Consider the following 20,864-nt stretch of genomic DNA (forward strand, 5'->3'; position numbering starts at 1 on the left):
ATATCATTGTCTTAAATAGTGAAGACTTTTTTTTGACATAGAAATTTGTTGGAAGTTTTTAAACTGAAAAAGCATATTGTGTTTCATTAGTAACATTATTGACTGGTACTTGAAGACATAAAGTTAGGGGTCATATTTCTAACTTTTTAATGATAACTATTTTAGTGTCTTTCAGTGATATGCCTAGCTTAACACAGGGTTGGGTAGAAAAGGTGACAAGGAGAAAGAATAATCAGGGCCATAAATCAAAGGGGTTCCTTGTATGTTGAAATGCACAGCAAATATATCAAGGACGACTGCTTAACCAGCTTCATTAAGTTTGTTATTTGTCAGCACAAGTAATGGTTGACCTGAAAATATCCCTATTTATTAACTATTCAGAAGTCTAAACTGGCTAGGAGAAACTACCTCAAGTATCTAGTGTGTGTGTGTGTGTGTGTGTGTGTGTGTGTGTGTCTTATTCTTTTTCTGATCTGATATCTTGGAGTGTATATCCACACTGGATCTTTAGGAATAACACACATCTATTATGTTCATTTTGCTGTAATTATGTTAGCTCAATATTTCCATTACTCATCATTATTATTCCTTTGCAAGTAGAGTTTGCTTTACCGTGAGAACTGATTTAAAATACAAACTTAAAGTATGTTTTTCTTAAATTTTGAACTGAAAATAGGATTTTGTTTGAAAACAAAAAACTTGTTATATTTGGCGAAAAGTAGTAAAAGTGAACCAAAAATAACTATTAGATGACTCTTCAAATTACTTTTTGTAGTTATTTAACAACGCTTTTCACAACACAGTTACACATGTCTAAAATGCAAATCAGATGGTCACTTATTTAAAATCTATCCACTCCCAATATCATCCCCCCCCAAAAATGATTTTCAAACTTTGCATGCCAGGCAAAACTTTTCTTCATCTCACGTCTCATATAGAAGTCTAGTAAGTAAAACATAAAAGTAAAGCTTCCCTGACTTACTTAGACTAGAAAGTACTATTGATTCGGGCTCTATCTTCCCACTTTTTTTTTAGAGTTCTTCTAAACATATTGAAAACGTCATTCATAAATCAAGCTCAGTCTTCTTTCATGTAAGGACTTTTATCTCTCTCCTATGTCTAGAGCTGTACTTGTCTCTCTTCCCTTGTACCTTTTATGTTTTAGCAATATCAGGTTTTTATTTCCCACATAGCCCATGTTGTACCATGTCTCTTGCTATTGTATGTACTCCTTTAGCTCTATGAAGTGACCCTCCTTTCTGGATATCTTGTGAATTGGTTTTCATTCTTCAAAACCTTGTTCAGATTTCCTGTTGTTTACTCTTGCCCCTCTCTTTATTATTTTCCCCATGAGAGACTTGAACATTTCTTCCTCAATACCATTTCTGTACCTTAACATGTATACTTCTACTCTTTGTATCATTATGTACTGTATTATTACTGTGTTCCCTGTTAGACGCCAACTACTTGAGGACATGTAGTTTCTGTATACCTAACTCTTCAGTACCTTGCATAGTTCTTGGGATATTGGTACTAATTAAACTGAGTTCACATTCATAAGCATAGTTGTGACTTTTTTTTTTTTTTTTGCATTTTAGGGCCACACCCATGGCATATGGAGGTTCCCAGGCTAGGGGTTGAATCGCAGCTATAGCAGCTGCCCTAGGCCACAGCCACAGCAATGCCAGATCCGAGCCACATCTGCCACCTACACCACAGCTCCGGGCAACACCGGATCCTTAACCACTGAGCGAGGCCAGGGATTGAACCCTCAACCTTATGGTTCCTAGTCGGATTCATTTCCACTGTGCCACAAGGGGAACTCCGCATAGTTGTGACTTTTGAGGAGCTTGATTTGGTTTATTAGATCCATGGATTGATAAAATGATTTGTCTCAGATCATTCTTTTGTTGTTAAGATTGCAAAGATGTTAGGTTGTGTGCTCTTGTTTGAGAAAAACGACTTTAGGCATATCATAATGAATTGTGTTGAGGCTTTTGATTAGGAAAGAATTGAATAAATGGATGATCAGAGGGGGAAAGACAGCATACCCTAGGGAGATTAGGATTTTCTGTATTTGATTTACCATCAGATCCAATACCAATTTGAACTCTAAATTTCATTTTAGAGGAAAGAATGTAATGCTAGGCATAAAGAAGAATAACTTAATTCTGGTGTTATCCAGTTTTATTTTTAGACTTATAAGAGAAAGTCTAGTAAAACATGTTTTGGCCCAGATTATAATGTCATATGAAATACAGAAATGTCATGGGAGAGAGAACAACTGAGATGGAAGCTGGATACAGCTTTATATTTGATAAAATTGTCTAAGTACCTGAATGTGAAAATCTCACAATGAATCTTGAGTAACTTTAAAAACTTGTGAGCTACTCATAAGTTGTTTCTATATCCTGTTTTTTAAATTTCACACTGAATCATGGCCTTTGAGCTGTAGCACGGGTGTCCAAAATGAGTAGCACCATTAAGTAGGAATGTCTAGCATGAAGTTATGGTGTCAGAGAACATTGACACCTCTGGTTGGCACTGTGGCTTTTTCCAAAATTTTCTTCTAAGTTGTCATTGGTGACCAGCTCACATTCAAGCTCCATCTACAAAAAATAGTGTAACACTGTGTAGCTTTGTAGTGAAAATATCTTATTTAAGGCAAGAGAATTCCTTTTTGATTGTGGCATGCAGAAGTTCCCAGGCCAGGGATTGAGCCCAAACCACAGCAGTGACAATGCCAAATCCTTAACCACTAGGCTACCAAGGAACTCCTTTATCTGCGGTTGACCTTTTTCCTTGGATTAGCTATGTTTTGTTCTTATTTGCCCTTTTTTGGTGTGGATAAGGCAAAATAAATGCTAGAGACAGTTAAAGAAGTATTTAAGTTTGAAATCTGAATGAAAATAGCAAGTAGTCTGAAACTTAAAAAAATTTCTGGACCTTTGTAGAAAGCTCTTTTTTATTTAACAATAATATAATTTTGAAAAATGCCTTTTTAATTTTGAAAATGTTAATGTGTCACTTTTATTGATTTATTTCATGTCTTACCTACTTTTGAAAAAGATTTAAGATAGCTGTACTTTGGAGTTCTTATTAAGTCAACCTGATTTATTGTTTTCTTTCTGTTTTAGCCACCGGAAAGGCAGATTGTGGTTGGAATATGTTCCATGGCAAAGAAATCCAAATCCAAACCAATGAAGGAAATTCTTGAACGGATCTCCTTATTTAAATATATCACAGTAGTAGTGTTTGAAGAGGATGTCATTTTGAATGAACCAGTGGAAAACTGGCCTTTATGTGATTGTCTTATATCTTTCCATTCTAAAGGTATTAAAGAACAGGGAGGGAAACTCCTTTATCCTCTTTGACTATAAAACTAAAACATATTAATTGTAGAATATTAGATAAAATAGAAAAAAATAAAATTAAACTTAGTCTCACAGATAAAATGACACTAACATTTTGATATATTTCTTTCCAGTCTTTCTTTCTGTGTATATTTTTAAAAAACAAATTTAGTGTTATTGTAATTATACTAATTATATCTAGAGATTTTTTACTAATTATATCTAGAGATTTTCCCCCTCCGTATCATTCTTCAAAACCTGATTTTAATAGAGTATCATCCTGTGGAGGTACTATAAACCAATATCCTAAAAGTTAGATGGCTTCCAGTAAATTCTTAAATTATTGAAGGTTTTTTTTTTTTTTTTTTTTGGTCTTTTTAGGGCCATACCCACAGCACATGGAGGTTCCCAGGTTAGGGGTTGAATTGGAGCTGTACCGGCCGGCCTACGCCACAGCCACAGCAATGTGGGATCCGAGCCACGTCTGCAACCTAAACCACAGCTTATGGCACGGCCGGATCCTTAACCCACCGAGTGAGGCCAGGGATCGAACCTGCAACCTCATGGTTCCTCGTCGGATTGGTTTCTGCTGCGCCACGATGGGAACTCCAAATTATTGAAGATTTTAAGCTCTTACACTTTGCCATAGAGGAAGTGATCTATCATTCCTCATCTATACATTTATACTTGATTTCTTAAGACCTTTTTTTGGTTTGCTTTGGCCATACCCACAGTATGCAGAAGTTTCGCAGAAGTACCGAGGCCAGGGATCAAACCTATGTCGCAGCGGTAACCTAAGACACAGCAGTGACAATGATGTATCCACTGAGCCACTAGGAAATTCTGTATTTCTTTTAAGAACTTGATATTTGAATTTTATGTTTTGCTTGCTCTCTTTTGTAAATCAAACTGAAATATTATTTAAGTGTAAGTAGTAATTCATAGTAAAGTGTATATCTGAAAATTTATGACTAAGAATCTATGAATTAAATGAATTTTCACTAAGAACTCTAAAAGGTACACACTCTTATAAATGTATTCATATTAGATTATTTTTGTTACCAAATGATGTAGTCTCCAGCCATGTTAAAGTCTCATGTTAGTTAAGTCTTTAAAAAGCATCCCCCTCAGCAAGAAGGGAATGGAGCAAGTAAAACTTTTTGTGCCCCGATAGCCTGTATTAATTGTCATTATTTCATAGAGAAATCAAGGCCCTGGTATTCTTTATAGACTTAAGTCCCTCATTTCAGAGAATCTTAAAATTTGCTTATGCTTAAGAATAAGGTATTCTTTCCTTACTATCACATTGTTCTCCCTATCTCTTAAGTAAAAGCTAGTTATTTGCTTATAAAAACTAGGTACTACCTAAGATCATATCCCACATACTTTCTCTTGGTAAGGACAGAGTTCCTTTTTAGTAAAAAACAAAAGCAGGGTAATGATGGGTGTTTCTTATTTCCTGAATTCCATTAGAAGGCTTCCATAGACATAGAAACATCTTTTTTACAGTAAGTAATGAATTCTTAGAGTCTAAAAAACTAGAAAGGATTGTAATTTGTGGTCAAGTGATTCTTGGTATAGAGTATTTCTATTTAAAGTTAAAAGCTAAGAGAATGTTAGAGATATATCTTTTTTTAACTGACTATAGCTTTTTGTTTTGTTTTTTATTTTTTTCAACTTCAGTATGCTTTAACACTTCCTTCCTCTGTTATTCTGATAATGCTACAGAATACAATATCTTCACAGATAGATTGTAGCATACTAATGGAATTGGCATTTGAACCCTGGTTTTTGCTCTTAAGCTCAGTGGTATGCTGCCTTTCTTAATCACATGCGTTCATGGATAAAATTGGAGTCTTTTTTAAGTGTCAGTACAGAGAGTGAACTATGATGATTAAAATTATTTATTTATTTATTTTTTAGAACTTTTCTTAGTATATCTGCCATTTGATTTATTTTCATTGTAATTAGTAATTTTACCAAGGTCTAGAAATTTTAGGGATTTAATTTCTGATGTGTTAACATCGACCTAATAACAACAAACATGATTCTGCTCATATATTTTTATATTTTGAGAGTATCTGTTGAATGTAAATTAATTTTTCTTTTGCTAGTTTAAAAATGCATAGGTTCTTTGAATTATCAGCTAATTTATATGTATAAGCATCAGACTATCTTAAGTGAGAAGAAGAGTTAAATAAATTTTTAGAAAATCATGAGGTCGTTGTGATACACTTATTTATATGTGGACTTCTATTTGTATATGAAATTATCTTACCTTCTGTCAGGTGCATCATCTAACATGTCAGTGCTCTAAACTGGGTTATATAACCATTGGCTTGCTGTGCCTTATCATTCTAATTAACTAAGAAAAAATCAGATTTATTTAATAGTGTAAGATAAATTTTTATGTATTTATTATTCTCTACCTTATAAAGAAAGCAGTTATATGAATAATGAAATTAATGTTTTATGGGAAGTGGCATAAATTCAAGTTGATTAAGTTATGGATGTCAGTTTATCTTGAGACTGTACAGAATATGTTAATAACATGTGTTCTTAGGATTTCCACTGGACAAAGCAGTTGCCTATGCAAAACTCAGGAATCCATTTGTAATCAATGACTTGAATATGCAGTATCTCATACAAGATAGGTGAGTGGTTAAGTTGCCTGAATTAAGGAAGGAAAATTAAGATTTACTTATTATCTGTTATAAGCTGACATGGTATCAGGTGTATATATATATAAATTTGTGGTATCCTTGAAATGATAATTAGAAATAGGTGTTTTATACCCAGTGTTACAAGTGAAGAACCTTGAAAATTAGGGAGATAAGTTAATTTGCCCACAGTTACAAGTAGTTCCTTAGGTATTAGAACAAGGACTTAAATGAGATTTATTTAATTTTCAGACTCTCATAAACCATTGACAATTATGAACAATTTTTCTATCATGTGACTGAGAAAATTAAGGCTTTATCCAGTTTAACTAGGTTTTTAATGGTAAAGTGTAACCATTTTGAAAAATATTTCATTGTATATCTTAGCAATTCAAAAGCATAGATAGCTAAGAGAGATTATAAAATACAAATGCATTTGTGTATTTCACTTAATTGATGTTTTACTCTAATAGCTACCTTTATAATCCTGTGTTCACATTACAATATGAAGTTACATGTATGAAAATGCTGTATGAAGCATAAGACCCTGTATTTTTTTATTTTTCTGTTTTTGTTTTTTTCCTTTCTCCCAGTTAGTAATGGTGTTAATATCTGAAGTTTGATACATATTTGTTTACTTAAAAAAGACTTCAGGGAGTCCCTGTCATAGCTCAGTGGAAACGAATCCAACTAGGAACCATGAGGTTGCAGATTCGATCCCTGGCCTTCTCAGTGGGTTAAGGATCTGGCATTGCCATGAGCTGTGATACAGGTCACAGGTGTGGCTCGGATCTGGTGTTGCTGTGGATCTGGCATTGCTGTGACTCTGGTGTAGGCCGGCAGCTACAGCTCCGATTAGACCCCTGGTCTGGGAACCTCCATGTGCCATGGGTGTGGCCCTAAAAAGACAAAAAGACAAAAAAAAAAAAAAAAAAAAAAACTTTATGTACATGCTTTTTTTAGTGGTAGAACAGTAGTAATGTACTTTATGGATAGTACAGTAATATCTTCATTGTGAAACAGAGCAGTAAAACAATAAGGATATTTCTTTTTTCTTCAGGAGAGAAGTATATAGTATTCTTCAAGCTGAAGGTATTTTACTTCCTCGTTATGCAATTTTGAACCGTGATCCAAATAATCCCAAAGGTAAGAATAAGAGATTTTAGACAAATTACCTTTTGTCACTTAACATACTCCTGAACCACTCTCTTCTATAATTAAGTGGAAAGGATTTAAGTAACTTACGGTATTCTATTCAGTTTTTTAAAATGATCCAAATAGGCAATTATATTTCAATTAAAATGTGATACCATGAGCTAGAACACTAGCTAATAATCAGGAGTTGTGTATCTTACATTTCTTTGGTCCAAATTTTACATGTCTGAGAATCATAAAGAATTTTTTAGTTAAATGCTTAATACATTTGAGTTGATTGTGGTAAACGAATGATTAATGTATGATTGTTGAATTAAGTATTAGAAACTTCATGCTAGGATGCCACAATTAAATTTGTGATAAGTAGAAATTTTGAAATATTATTATTAGTATTTTAAAACACCCTTTTCTGGAGTTTTCATAGTGGCTCAGTGGGTTAAGAACACAACAGTGTCCCTGAGGATGTGGGTTTGATCCCTGGCCTCACTCAGTGGGCTGAGGATCTGGCATTGATGCAAGCTGTGGTTTAGGTTGCTGGTGCGGCTGGAATCTGATGTTGCTTGTGACTGTGGCATAGGCCAGCATCTGCAGCTTTAATTAGACCCCTAGTCTGGGAACTAACATATGCCTCAGGGGCATCTGTAAAACATAACAATAATAAATGCTTTTCTTATATTTTACTGGTTCTCTAATACCCAGCATATAAGTTACACATAACTTAGTCTAAGAAGGTAGGATAAACTTTTATCTTTTTTAATGTTTAATATTCTGACAACAATATTTTTAGGAATTTTCCTGACTTCATTGTGTACTAGGGCAACTTTTATTAAAAACCAGAAATAGCATTACATGTAAGCAGAAACTTTTCTCATGTGACTAGAAGTAAAACTTCTTCGTTGCTTGCTTATTGTATATAGTGGTTGATTTTGTAACTTAATATATTTCATGGTATTTGTGGTATGAGTGATTCCATACATTTTTTTTTTTTTTTTTTTGTCTTTTGTCTTTTTTTGTCTTTTGTTGTTGTTGTTGTTGCTATTTCTTGGGCCGCTCCCGCGGCATATGGAGGTTCCCAGGCTAGGGGTTGAATCGGAGCTGTAGCCACCGGCCTACGCCAGAGCCACAGCAACGCGGGATCCGAGCCGCGTCTGCAACCTACACCACAGCTCACGGCAACGCCGGATCATTCACCCACTGAGCAAGGGCAGGGACCGAACCCGCAACCTCATGGTTCCTAGTTGGATTCGTTAACCACTGCGCCACGATGGGAACTCCGATTCCATACATTTTTTAGAAGATAATAGCATTATGAAGTTATTTCTCTCTGTCTCTCTTTTTTTTTTTTTTTTTTTTTTTGTCTTTTCTAGGGCCATACCTGCAGCATATGGAGGTTCCCAGGCTAGGGGTTCAATTGGAGCTGTAGCCACCAGCCTATGCCTGAGCCACAGCAATGCGAGATCCAAGCTGCATCTGTGACCTACACCACAACTCCTGGCAATGCGGATCCTTAACCCACTGAGTGAGGCTAAGTGGGTTAAGGATCCTTCAACCTCATGGTTGCTAGTTGGATTCGTTAACCACTGAGCCATGACGGGAACTCTTGAAGTTATTTCCCAGATCTTGGGCATCATTTCATATCATACTTAGAATTCCTTGGGATGTTAGGGTAAAATGATAGATTTATTAGATTTTTGAAGAACAACTGTAGTTCTTAATATCACAGATTGTAAATGTTGAGGTATATGTTTGTATAAATATTTTTAATCAAAATCAAATCAGAGAGTTCCTGTGTGGCACAGTGAATTAAGAATCTGACTGCAATGGCTTAGATGGCTGCAGAGGCGTGAATTTGATCTCCAGCCCTGCACAGTGGGTCAAAGGATCCAGTATTGCTGCAGCTACAGCTAAGGTTGCAACTGTGGCTTAGAATCAGTCCCTGGGCCAGGAGTTTCCAAATGCCATGAGTGCGGCCATAAAAGAAAAATCAAATCATTACATTATCCAAAGTTACTTTTCTCTGTAATCTCTATTCTAGTTAAAAAAAAAAAAAAAAAAGGTTCTCAATCATACTAATATATCCAGATAACATACAGTATTTAGGTTTTTTGCTGTTATGTTTGATTTATAGAATGCAATCTGATTGAAGGGGAAGATCATGTAGAAGTAAATGGGGAAGTTTTCCAAAAGCCATTTGTAGAAAAGCCAGTCAGTGCAGAAGATCACAATGTTTACATTTATTATCCAACATCTGCTGGTGGTGGAAGTCAAAGACTTTTTCGAAAGGTAATCCTTGTTATCCTAGAGAATACTATTCTTCATACATTGTTGTATGAATTTTACTAAAAATAATCAAGTATTTAGAAAAACTATGATTAAGTAAGAATGTATCATTTAGAGATAAATTAATAAAATTGACATCAAACTCTGTTAGGAAAAATAAGGCATTATTTTAGTTATTTACTATTTATGCAAAATACCTATTTGGTTTTCTTTCTATCTTCCATTTATGTATCTGTCATGTGAGAAATTCAGATAAATATCAGCTGTTTTTAGAAAAATGATAGTTCATGGAAGAAGTAATATCAGTGACTCTTAAATACATGAAAGTATTTCAAAATTGCACCCATAATAAAATAAATGTAAATCAAGTCTAAAAGATAATTGCATTGAATTACTTTTTGAGTTGGCAAGATCAGAAAGATTGAGGTAGTTGATAAATGAGCACAAGCCCAAACATTGATAGCAGTGTTTCTTCCTAGCAATATGAAAAGATAAAAATGCACATACTTCATAAACAATCATGGAAATGCAAAGTAAGAACACAATGAGGTACTTGTTTTATATTCATTAGAGTGGCAAATATTAAGAAATCTGACAATATTAAGTGTAGATATTTATAGATCAGTGGGAACTCTTATATATTGCTAGAGAGACTCTAGATTACTAAAACAGTTTTAAAAGATTTTGGCATTATTTTTGTAAGTTGAATATGAGGATATTCTATCACCTAGCAATTCCACATTTAATAAATGCCTTAGAAACACCCTTGTACATCTGTGCACAGGGCTATTTAAAAGAATGTTTGATGCAACATTCCTCTACTAGCTAAAATTTAGAAATATATATTGATAGGTGAATGAATGAATTATGGAATATTCATATAAAGGAAAATTCTATATAGTAAAAATGAATAGTTACATGCAGCAATATGATTGAATCTTAGAAACAGTTTTCTTAATGTTATAATTACAGCAAAAAATATATAGTTTCAGCTATATAATGTGTTAAATATTTGTAGATTAAAAACATTTTTGAAATATCAATGATGGAAAGATAGTAAGAAGGGTTTTATAAAACTGAGGAGAATAATTTAGTTTTCATATTAATGGACTTTTTTAAAATTTTCAGATTGGCAGTAGAAGTAGTGTTTATTCTCCAGAAAGCAGTGTACGAAAAACAGGTTCATATATATATGAAGAGTTTATGCCCACAGACGGTACTGATGTTAAGGTAGGATTGATTAAAGTATTTTTTTTTTTGTCTTTTTCTTTTTTTTGTCTTCTCCACAGCATATGGAGGTTCCCAGGCTAGGGGTCCAATCGGAGCTGTAGCCACCAGCCTACACCATAGCCACCTGGGGTCTGAGCCACGTCTGTGACCTACACCACAGCTCACAGCAATGCCAGATCTTAACCCAACGAGCGAGGCCAGGGATTGAACCCGAGTCCTCATGTATGCTGGTTGGGGTCTTTAAACCCTAAGCCATGACGGGGAATGCCTGATTAAAGTATATTTTAATTTTGTGTTTAAAGTTTACCAGCAATCTCAGAAAAAGAGATTATCTTTTAATTGTTATAACCTCTATTCTGGATCTCTTTCTTTTTGACTAAGGATTCTTAATGTTTGTATTATGAATGCCATTGGTAGTCTAAAGTCTATGGACCGTTTTTATAGAAAAATGTTCTTAAATAATGTTCTTATGTGCTTAAACCATACAAGATTACAAAGGTGACAAAGTTTATTGAAATAGTTATCAAAATATATATAACTCAACTTTTTGATTATAATATATTCTTTAAAAAGTCATTAAATATTCTGTAATAACCTATATGAAAAAGTATCTGAAAAAGAATGAATATATGTTTAGTTATAACTGAACCACTTTGTTGCACACCTGAAATTCACACAACATTGTAAACCAACTCTACTCAAGAAAAAGAAAAAAAGAAAAAAGAAAAAAATAAAATATAATGGGTAAAAATCTAATAGCCACCACAGTTTCCAAGCATTGATTAGTATAAATGATGTTTTGAGAGCTTTGACAACTATAATATGATTTTTTTAAAAAAGGTGTGATTTTTGTTGGTGATAAATAAGGTCTTCATTGCTTTACCTTTAGCCAGGCTGTGTCTAATTAGAGAATTCTTTCCTAAGTGTAAATCCCGATCATGAACCTCTTTTTGAAAATTCTCTTGTGGAGAGGAGGTCTAAGATGCAGAGTAGCAGGACATAAGACTCACCTGCTCCCACAAATATGTTGAAAATACAACTACATGTGGAGCTGTTCACACAGAAAATTTGTGAAAAACTGATAAAAGAACTCGAGATTATGTTAGAACAAGAAACACATTACAAAACCAGATAGAACATAAGAAAGAAGAAGAACAAGAGAAAAAGAAGTGAAAGGAAACGATATGGGACCTGCTCTCCCAGGAGAGAGCTGGAAAGAAGACTAATTCCTGCACCCTGGGAAGTTCCCCCACCAGTGACCCAGGGACAAGATCAGCCAAAAACAAAGGAAGAACTCTAGACAAATGGTGTGAAGCAGTTAAAAAGGAGACAGTCCTCCACAAACAGTCAGTGTTATGGGCAATGGGCAACCATAGGCAGGTGCCAGCAGGTGCTGTGAACTAAAACTTTGGCCTTAGACATCAGACCTAAAGAGAGAGCTGGGGCCAGCTTCGTGGGGGAAGAAACCCGGGTTGGCTGTGCGGAAACAGCCTCAAGGGACTAGAGTATAGGGCAACAACAGTGGAAGCATCTAAGCAGAGGCAGTCCAGTGGGGCTTAGAGACTAGACTCCATTGTTTGGGGGTGCTGGAAGGAAGGGGGCGGATCCACCACTATGGACTTATTCCCTGTGCCTGCTTCCTCAAGCTGTAGGACAAGGACACTGCCTGCCTCAGCTCAGGGAACCACTTGGCCATGGTGGCTGCCTAGCAACAGCTGGGAAGCAGCTCTGCGCAAAGGGCAATGGACTTCTTGGAGCAGGTGGAGTAACCACCTGGGAGAATAACACAAGCTCCCAGTTCCTGATGGCAGGGAATCCCCCCACTCCACCCCACCCCCAACGCTAGTGGAGCCCAACCTACACCAGAAGAGTTGGCAGTGGCAGTGGTGCCCATCCCCTGAGAGATCAGGGAAAACATAGGTGGCTTGGTTTCTCCCAGAGAATCTGCAGAAGCTTTTGCCATTGTGGCAGAAAGAGCTGCTGGCACCAGTGCCCATTCCCATGTAATGGCTGTGGGTTCCCACTCCCTGTAGATCAGGGAAAACACAGGTGCCTTGGCTCCACCCGGAAAACCTGCAGAGGCTCACGCCATCAAGGCAACACTAGAAAAGCTGTTGGTGGCAGTGCACACTCCTTGCAAAGGCAGTGACCTGCTTGAGCAGGGAAAACACAGGTGTCTCTGCTCTGTCCACAGAATCTGCAGAGGCTTGCACCAGTGGGGCAGCACCAGAAGAGCTGCTGGCACCAGCGCCCATTCCCATGAAAGGGCTGTGGGTGCCCACTGCCTGTCAGTCAGGGAAAACAAGGTGCCTGGCTCTGCCCAGAGAATCTGCAGAGACTTGCGCCTTTGGCTCAGCGCCCATTTCTGTGAGAGGGCCGTCGGTGCCTGCTGCCTGATGGAGCTATGCGGTGCCCAACTGGAGAAAAGCACAAGATACAGGGCCCCAGCTAGTGGCCCTGCCAAGGCTCATGTCAGTGACACTCATCCCACACCAAGGGAGCCAGGAGAGGCCCATTAACCCACATTCCAATTTGCAGGGATACAGAGAGCACTGTTGTCCAACAGCAAGACAGGGGGAGGGACTGCCAGAAATGCACATCTTGTGGTTACAGAGAGAGCCTGTGAGCAGCAATTAAAGAGAAGCCCCCCGCCTCTGAGGCTTTAGAGAGAGATCCCTAGAGTGGCCAAGCAAAGGGAGTGCCAACAGAATGGTGGCTCTTGCTCCTGTTTCTACAGAGAGCAGTCCCTAGAGCCTAACTGGCAAAGAGAGAGGTGGCAAGAGAAACTGGTAGCATTGCAAGCTATGAAAAATAGCCCTCAAAGCTACCTGCTGGCAGGAGGGATAAGACACACTGCTACCCCTGAGAGCTACAAAAGCAATCCTGTGAATGGTGAAATACTGCCACCTACCGCACAGACCCTATCCCTAACAGCCACCCAGCTACAGGAGACGTGTGATACCGTTACTCCCAACATGTACGTGCTCAGGATACACATGAACCACTACCACCCTGAGAACTCCAGGACTGGGCACCTGCTTCAGCATCTACATACCTACTATCAAGGGGCTGATAAACAGAAAGATAGACACTATGAAATGACGAAGAAACAGCTTTCAGACAAACAAGGGAAAAAAAAAACAAAACCACAAAAACTACTAAATGATGAGATAGGCAATTTACCTGAAAGAGAATTCAGAGTGATGATTGTAAAGATGATCCAAGATCTCGGAAAAAGAATGGAGACACAGATTGAGAACTTAAATGTTTAACAGGAAGCTAGAGGATTTAAAGAGTACGGTGAGTAGTGCAGTACCTGAAGTGAAAAATAATCTAGAAGGAACCAATAGCAGGTTAACAGAGACAGAAGAACAGATAAGTGAAGTGGAAGACAGAGTGGTAGAAATCACTGCTACAGAAAAGAATAAAGAAAAAAGAATGAAAAAAAGTGAGGAGAGTCTAAGAGACCTCTGGGATAACATTAAACATACCAACATTCGCATCATAGGTGTTCCACAAGGAGGAGAGAGAGAGAAAGACCAGAGAAAATATTTGGGGAGATTATAACTGAAAATTTCCCAAATATGAGAAAGGAAACACTCAAGTGAAAGAAGCACAGAGAATTCCCTACAAAATAAACCCAAGAAGAAACACAGATAGGCACATGCTAATCAAACTGAAAAAAATTAAGTTCAAAGAAAAAATATTAAAAGTCTTAAGGGAAAAGCGACAAATAGCAGATAAGGGAACCCCTATAAGGGTAACAGCTGATGTTTCAGCAAGAAACATACAATATCTAACTAGCAAGCATGAGAAGAGAGGACAAATACAGAACATAAAAAATGCATTTGAAATTAAGAGACCAGCAAGCAGAAGCAATTCTGTACACATATAGGTGAAGATATCAGAATATAAGGAGAACCCTTAATCAAATAACTATAATGGTCATATACATAAAAAAGAAAAACCAAGCCAAACGTAACACTAGACATGGTCAGCCAATTGCAAGAGAAGACAAAAAAAGAGGAAGGGAAGAAAAAAGATCCAAAATAGCAATCCAAAAAAATTTTTTTTAATTGAATTTATTTTATTTTTTGTCTTTTTGCCATTTCTTTGGCTGCTTCTGTGGCATATGGAGGTTCCCAGGCTGGGGGTTGAATCGGAGCTGTAGCCACCAGTCTACGCCAGAGCCACAGCAACGTGGGATCGAGCCGCATCTGCAGCCTATACCACAGCTGACGGCAATGTCAGATCCTTAACCCACTGAGCGAGGCCAGGGATCAAATCTGCAACCTCATGATTCCTCGTCAGATTTGTTAACCACTGAGCCATGACGGGAACTCATGAAAAAAAAATTTTTTAAGTAAATGACAATAAGTACTTACTTATCTATAATTACACTGAATGTAAACAGATTAAATGCTCCAAAAGAAAAAGACTAGCTGAATGGATTCAAAAGCAAGACCCATATATGTGCTGTCTACAGGAGACCCACTTCCATTTAAGGACCCATACAGACTTAAAGTAAGGGAATAGAAGAAAATATTACATGCAAATGTAAATTATAGAAAAGCAGGAGTATCAATACTCATATCAGACAAAATAGACTTTAATATAAAGATCACAAGAATCAAAGAAGGACATTACATAATGATTAAAGGATCAATCCAAGAAGAAGATATAACACTTGTAAATATATATGCACCCAACATAGGAGCTCGCAATAATAGTGGGATACTTTAACACCCCATTTACAGCAACGGGCAAATCATCCAGACAAAATCATCAAGGAAGCACAGACCTTAAATGATACACTAGACTAAATTGACTTCAGTGATAACTATATAACTTTTCACCCCAAAGCAGCAAAATATCTTTCTTCTCATGTGCACACAGAACATTTTCCAGGATAGATCACATCTTGGGCCACAGATGAAGCCTTGGTAAATTTAAAAAAATTAAAAGTATTTTAAGCGTTTTCTCTGAACACAGTGCTATAAGACTAGAAATAAACTACAAGGAAAAAACAGCAAAAAACACAACCTCTTGGAAGCTAAACAATATGCTACAAGACAGCCAGTGGATCATTGAAGAAATCAAAGAGAAAATTAAAAGATACATAGAGACAAATGGCAATGAAAATACAAATTCCAAAACCATGGGACACAGCAAAAGCAGTTCTGAGAGGGAAGTTTATAGCAATACAATCTTATCTCAGGAAAGAGGAAAAAATGCAAATAAACAACATAACCTTACACCTTAAACATCTAGAGAAGGAAAAACAGACAAAGCCCAAAATTAGTAGAAGGAAAGATCATAAAGATTAGAGCAGAAATTAATAACAGACAAAACAATTGAGAAGATCAATGAAACCAAAAGTTGGTTCTCTGAAAAAATTGACAAAATTGATAAACCATTAGCCGAACTCATCAAGAAGAAAAGGAGAGGGTTCAAATAAATAAAATTAGAAATGAAAAAGAAGTTAAACTGACAGTAGAGAAGTACAAAGGATCATGAGAGACTACTATGAGCAATTGTATTCCAATAAAATGGACAACCTAGAAGAAATGGACAGATTCTTACAAAGGAACCACCTACCAACACTGAACTGGGAAGAAATAGAAAATATGAATAGACCAATCACAAGTTCTGAAATTGAAAATGTGATTAAAAAACTTAGAAAAAACAAAAGTCCATGACCTGATGGCATCATGGCTGAGTTCTACCAGACATTCAGAGAAGAGTTAACACCTCTTTTTCTGAAACTTTTCCAGAAAATTGTGGAGGAAAGAACACTCCCAAGCTCATTCTTTGAAGCCACCATTACCCTGATACCAAAACCAAAGATAGCACAAAAAAAAAAAAAAAAAAGAAAATTATAGGCCAGCACCACTGCTAAACATAAATGCAAAAATCCTCAACAGAGTATGAGCAGACCACATACAATTACCCATTAAAAAGATCATACACCATGATCAAGTAGGATTTAGCCCAGGAATGCATGGATTCTTCAATGTCTGCAAATCTATCAGTGTGATACACTACATCAACAAACTGAAAAATAAAAACCATATGATCATCTCAATAAATGCAGAAAAAGTTTTTGACAAAATTTAACACCCATTCTCAATTAAAAACTCTCCAGAGAGTGGGCATAGAGGGGAACTACCTCAATATAATAAAAGCCATTTATGACAAACCCACAGCTAACATCATTCTCAATGGCAAAAATCTGAAAGCATTTCCACTAACACCAGGAACTAGACAAGGATGTCCTCTTTCACCAGTGTTATTCAACAGTTGTGGAAGTCCTAGCCATGGTAATCAGAGAAGAAGAAAAAAAAAAAAAACAAATGAAAAGGAATCCATGTTGGAAAGAAGTAAAACTACACTGTTTTCAGATGACATGATTCTGTACTTAGAAAATCCTAAAGACACTATCAGAAAACCGTTAGGGCTCATCAGTGAATTTGGTAAAGTCTCAGGATACAAAATTAATTCACAGAAATCAATTGCATTTCTATATACTAACAATGAAAGACCTACCTAAAGAGACAAAAGACTTGTTTTTTTTTTTCTCTCTGTAATCAGTATTTTATTTTATTTTATTTATTTATTTATTTATTTTATTTTCCCGCTGTACAGCAAGGGGGTCAGGTTATCCTTAGATGTATACATTGCAATTACAGTTTTTTCCCCCACCCTTTCTTCTGTTGCAACATGAGTATCTAGACATAGTTCTCAATGCTACTCAGCAGGATCTCCTTGTAAATCTATTCTAGGTTGTGTCTGATAAGCCTAAGCTCCCGATCCCTCCCACTCCCTCCCCCTCCCATCAGGCAACCACAAGTCTCTTCTCCAAGTCCATGATTTTCTTTTCTGAGGAGATGTTCATTTGTGCTGGATATTAGATTCCAGTTATAAGTGATATCATATGGTATTTGTCCTTGTCCTTCTGGCTCATTTCACTCAGTATGAGATTCTCTAGTTCCATCCATGTTGCTGCAAATGGCGTGATGTCATCCTTTTTTATGGCTGAGTAGTATTCCATTGTGTATATATACCCCATCTTCCGAATCCAATCATCTGTCGATGGACATTTGGATTGTTTCCATGTCCTGGCTATTGTGAATAGTGCTGCAATGAACATGCGGGTGCATGTGAAGAGACAAAAGACTTGTCCTCTGAAACCTGTAAGATGTGAATGAAAGAAATTGAAGAAGCCTCAAATATGGAAAAATACACCATCATCTTGGATTGAAAGAATCAACATAGTCAAAATGACAGTGCTACCTAAGGTAATCTACAGATTCAACGCAATCCCTATCAAATTACGAATGACATTCTTTACAGAACTAGAACAAAATGTTTTCAGATTTTGTATAGAAACACAAAAGACCTCATATAGCCAAAGCAATATTGAAAAGAAAAAACAGAACTGGAGGAATCAGGCTCCCTGATTTTAGCCTCTACTACAAAGCTACAGTCATCAAAACAGAATGGTACTAGCACCAAAACAGAAATAGATAGATCAATGGGACAGGATAGAAAGCTCAGAAATAAACCCAAACACCTACGGTCAATTAATCTTTGACAAAGGAGGCAAGAACGTACAGTGGAGGAAAGATAGTCTCTTCAGTAAATGATGCTGGGAATACTGGACAACTACATGTAAGAGCATTAAATTAGAACGTTTTCTAACACCAGACACAAAAATAAACTCAATATGGATTAAAGACCTGAATGTAAGGCTAGATACCATAAAACTCCTAGAGCAAAACATAGGTAGAATGTTCTTTGACATAAATCACAGCAACATCTTATTTGATCCACCTCCTAGAATAAAGACAGTAGAGACACAAATAAACCAAGGAGACGAATCATACTTACAGACTTTTGCAGAGCAAAGGAAACTGTTCAAAAAATAAAAAGACAACCCCCAGAATGGGAGACAATTTTTGTAAATGACTCAACCAACAAAGGATTAATGCTAAGACCAGCTCAGCAGGTGAGGGCTGAAGTACTGGTGCTGTGAAACTTAAGAAAAAGTTAACGTAAAACAAGACACAGAGACATTTATCTTAATTAAAGGTGGGAACCGGGGGACTCAGGGTCTCAGGGACCAAGAGCACTACCTCAAGAAACCACACTGCTTTTGTGTGCTCTTTAGGATTACAGTAAGTGAGGAGGGGGTTGTGGGTGCGCGATATAGTTTTTTTTTTTTTTAATTTTTTTTTATTTACAAAGTTCTTTTATTATTTTAAAAGTCACATACCTGCTAGATGGTTAAGCTTTTATTCTGACCTTTAGGCATTTAATAATCATTAGCATTTGAGGAAGCTTGGTGTTAGCTGTCTATGCAGAGCATCTAGAGGATCATCATTGTGCTTCCTATCTGCATGCCTATCTGCAGCAACCCAGCATGCCTGGTTTGCACCTCGGTTCTCCTTGCTGATGCATATTCTGCTAACAACCACTCATAAACCCCTTGGAGCCATGAGGTTCCTCTTTCTCTTATTTTAACAGGACATATGCTGTGCAAACGGCGTGCCAATCTGCATAGGTTCGGCATGCCTAGACCAATGCATCATGCCCTCATTCAGCAGACCATATTAATAGCTTATGCCATTAGGTCTTTGTTCTTAAGCTTATGTCATTTACCAGCACTGCAACTGTTTTTGAAGCAGAAAGATGGGGTAAAGTAAAGCAGGACAAGATGGAGTTTTCAGCATAGAAAATAGAAGCAAAGAGGCTAAGAAAATATTGTAGAAACATGTCTCCTGACATATTAATCTCCGAAATATACAAACAGCTCGTACAACTCAACAACAAACAAACAAGCAACCCAATTGAAAAGTGGGCAGAAGACCTAAAAAGACATTTTTCCAAAGTAGACATACAGATAGACAGGAGGCATATGAGAAAATGCTCAACATTACTAATTATTAGAGAAATGCAAATCAAATTTACAATGATTTACTACCTCATACCACTTAGAGTGGCCGACATTAACAAATCAACAAGTGGAGTTCCCGTCATGGCGCAGTGGTTGACGAATCTGACTAGGAACCATGAGGTTGCAGGTTCGATCTCTGTCCTTGCTCAATGGGTTAAGGACCCGGCGTTGCCGTGACCTGTGGTGTAAGTTGCAGACGCGGCTTGGATCCTGAGTTGCTGTAGCTGTGGCTGTGGTGTAGGCTGGCAGCTACAGCTCTGATTGGACCCCTAGCTTGGGAACCTCCATATGCCGCGGGAGCAGCCCCAGAAAAGGCAAAAAGACAAAAACAAAAACAAAAACAAAAAACAAAACAAAAAAACAAATCAACAAGTAACAAATGCTGGAGAGGATGTGGAGAAAAGAGCACCCTCCTGCACTGTTGGTGGGAATGTAAATTAGTACCACCACTATGGAAAACAGTATGGAAAATACCTCATCAACCCAATAGAGAACTACCATAATGACCCAGCAAGCCCACTCCTGGACATTTATCTGGACAAAACTTCCATTGAAAAAGATGCATGCACCTGTATATTCATTGCAGCACTATTCACAATAGCCAAGACACGGTAACAACCAAAATGTCCATCAACAGATGAATGGATTAGCAAGATTGGTACATATATACAATGGAATAATACTCAGCCATAAAAAAGTACAAAATAATGCCATTTGCAGCAACATGGATGGAACTGGAGATTCTCATACTGAGTAAGTCAGAAAGAGAAAGATACCATATAATCTCACTTAAATGTGGAGTCTAAAATATAGCATAGATGATCTATCTACAAAACAGGAAAGATCATGGACATGTAGGACAGACTTGTTGTTTGCCAGTAGGGAGAGAGAGCGAGTAGGATGGATTGGGAGTCCAGTGTTAGTAGATGAAAACTGTTGCTTTTGGAGTGGATGGACTGAGATCCTCCTGTATAGCACAGGGAACTATATATCTAATCACTTGTGGTGGAACATGATGGAGGATAATGTGAGAAAAAGAATGTATATATACACATGACTGGGTCACTTTGCTGTACAGCAGAAATTGACAGAACATTGTAAATCAATCACAATAAAAAAATTTAAAAAATTCTCTTGTGGATCCTCTTTGACACAGGATAATTCTCAGATTCATATGGCTGGCATACAAGATAGTTCACAGTCTGCCCTCTGTCCTATAAACCTTATTTC

At 36.9% G+C, this 20,864-nt stretch overlaps 1 protein-coding gene across 18 annotated transcripts in view; it reads left to right on the top strand.

Moving 5' to 3' along the window:
* The window catches only part of PPIP5K2 (diphosphoinositol pentakisphosphate kinase 2), a 94,127-nt gene that overhangs the window by 9,902 nt on the left and 63,361 nt on the right, over positions 1-20,864 (top strand). For 17 of the 18 annotated variants that reach the window (XR_002341839.1, XM_021084580.1, XM_013987581.2 and 14 more), the window contains exons 3-7: positions 3,138-3,333; positions 5,917-6,007; positions 7,074-7,159; positions 9,297-9,451; positions 10,577-10,678. Coding sequence is in view for 17 of the 18 variants with exons in the window: in XM_021084580.1 (XP_020940239.1) it covers positions 3,138-3,333; positions 5,917-6,007; positions 7,074-7,159; positions 9,297-9,451; positions 10,577-10,678 (630 nt within the window). In the remaining variant the exon portion in view is untranslated. Of the gene's footprint in view, positions 1-445; positions 1,093-3,137; positions 3,334-5,916; positions 6,008-7,073; positions 7,160-9,296; positions 9,452-10,576; positions 10,679-20,864 lie in introns of those variants that run through there. The other variant, XM_021084577.1, reaches the window with a different exon arrangement.

This window comes from Sus scrofa, chromosome 2 (assembly GCF_000003025.6).
Source record: "Sus scrofa isolate TJ Tabasco breed Duroc chromosome 2, Sscrofa11.1, whole genome shotgun sequence".
NCBI classification, from domain to species: domain Eukaryota; kingdom Metazoa; phylum Chordata; class Mammalia; order Artiodactyla; family Suidae; genus Sus; species Sus scrofa.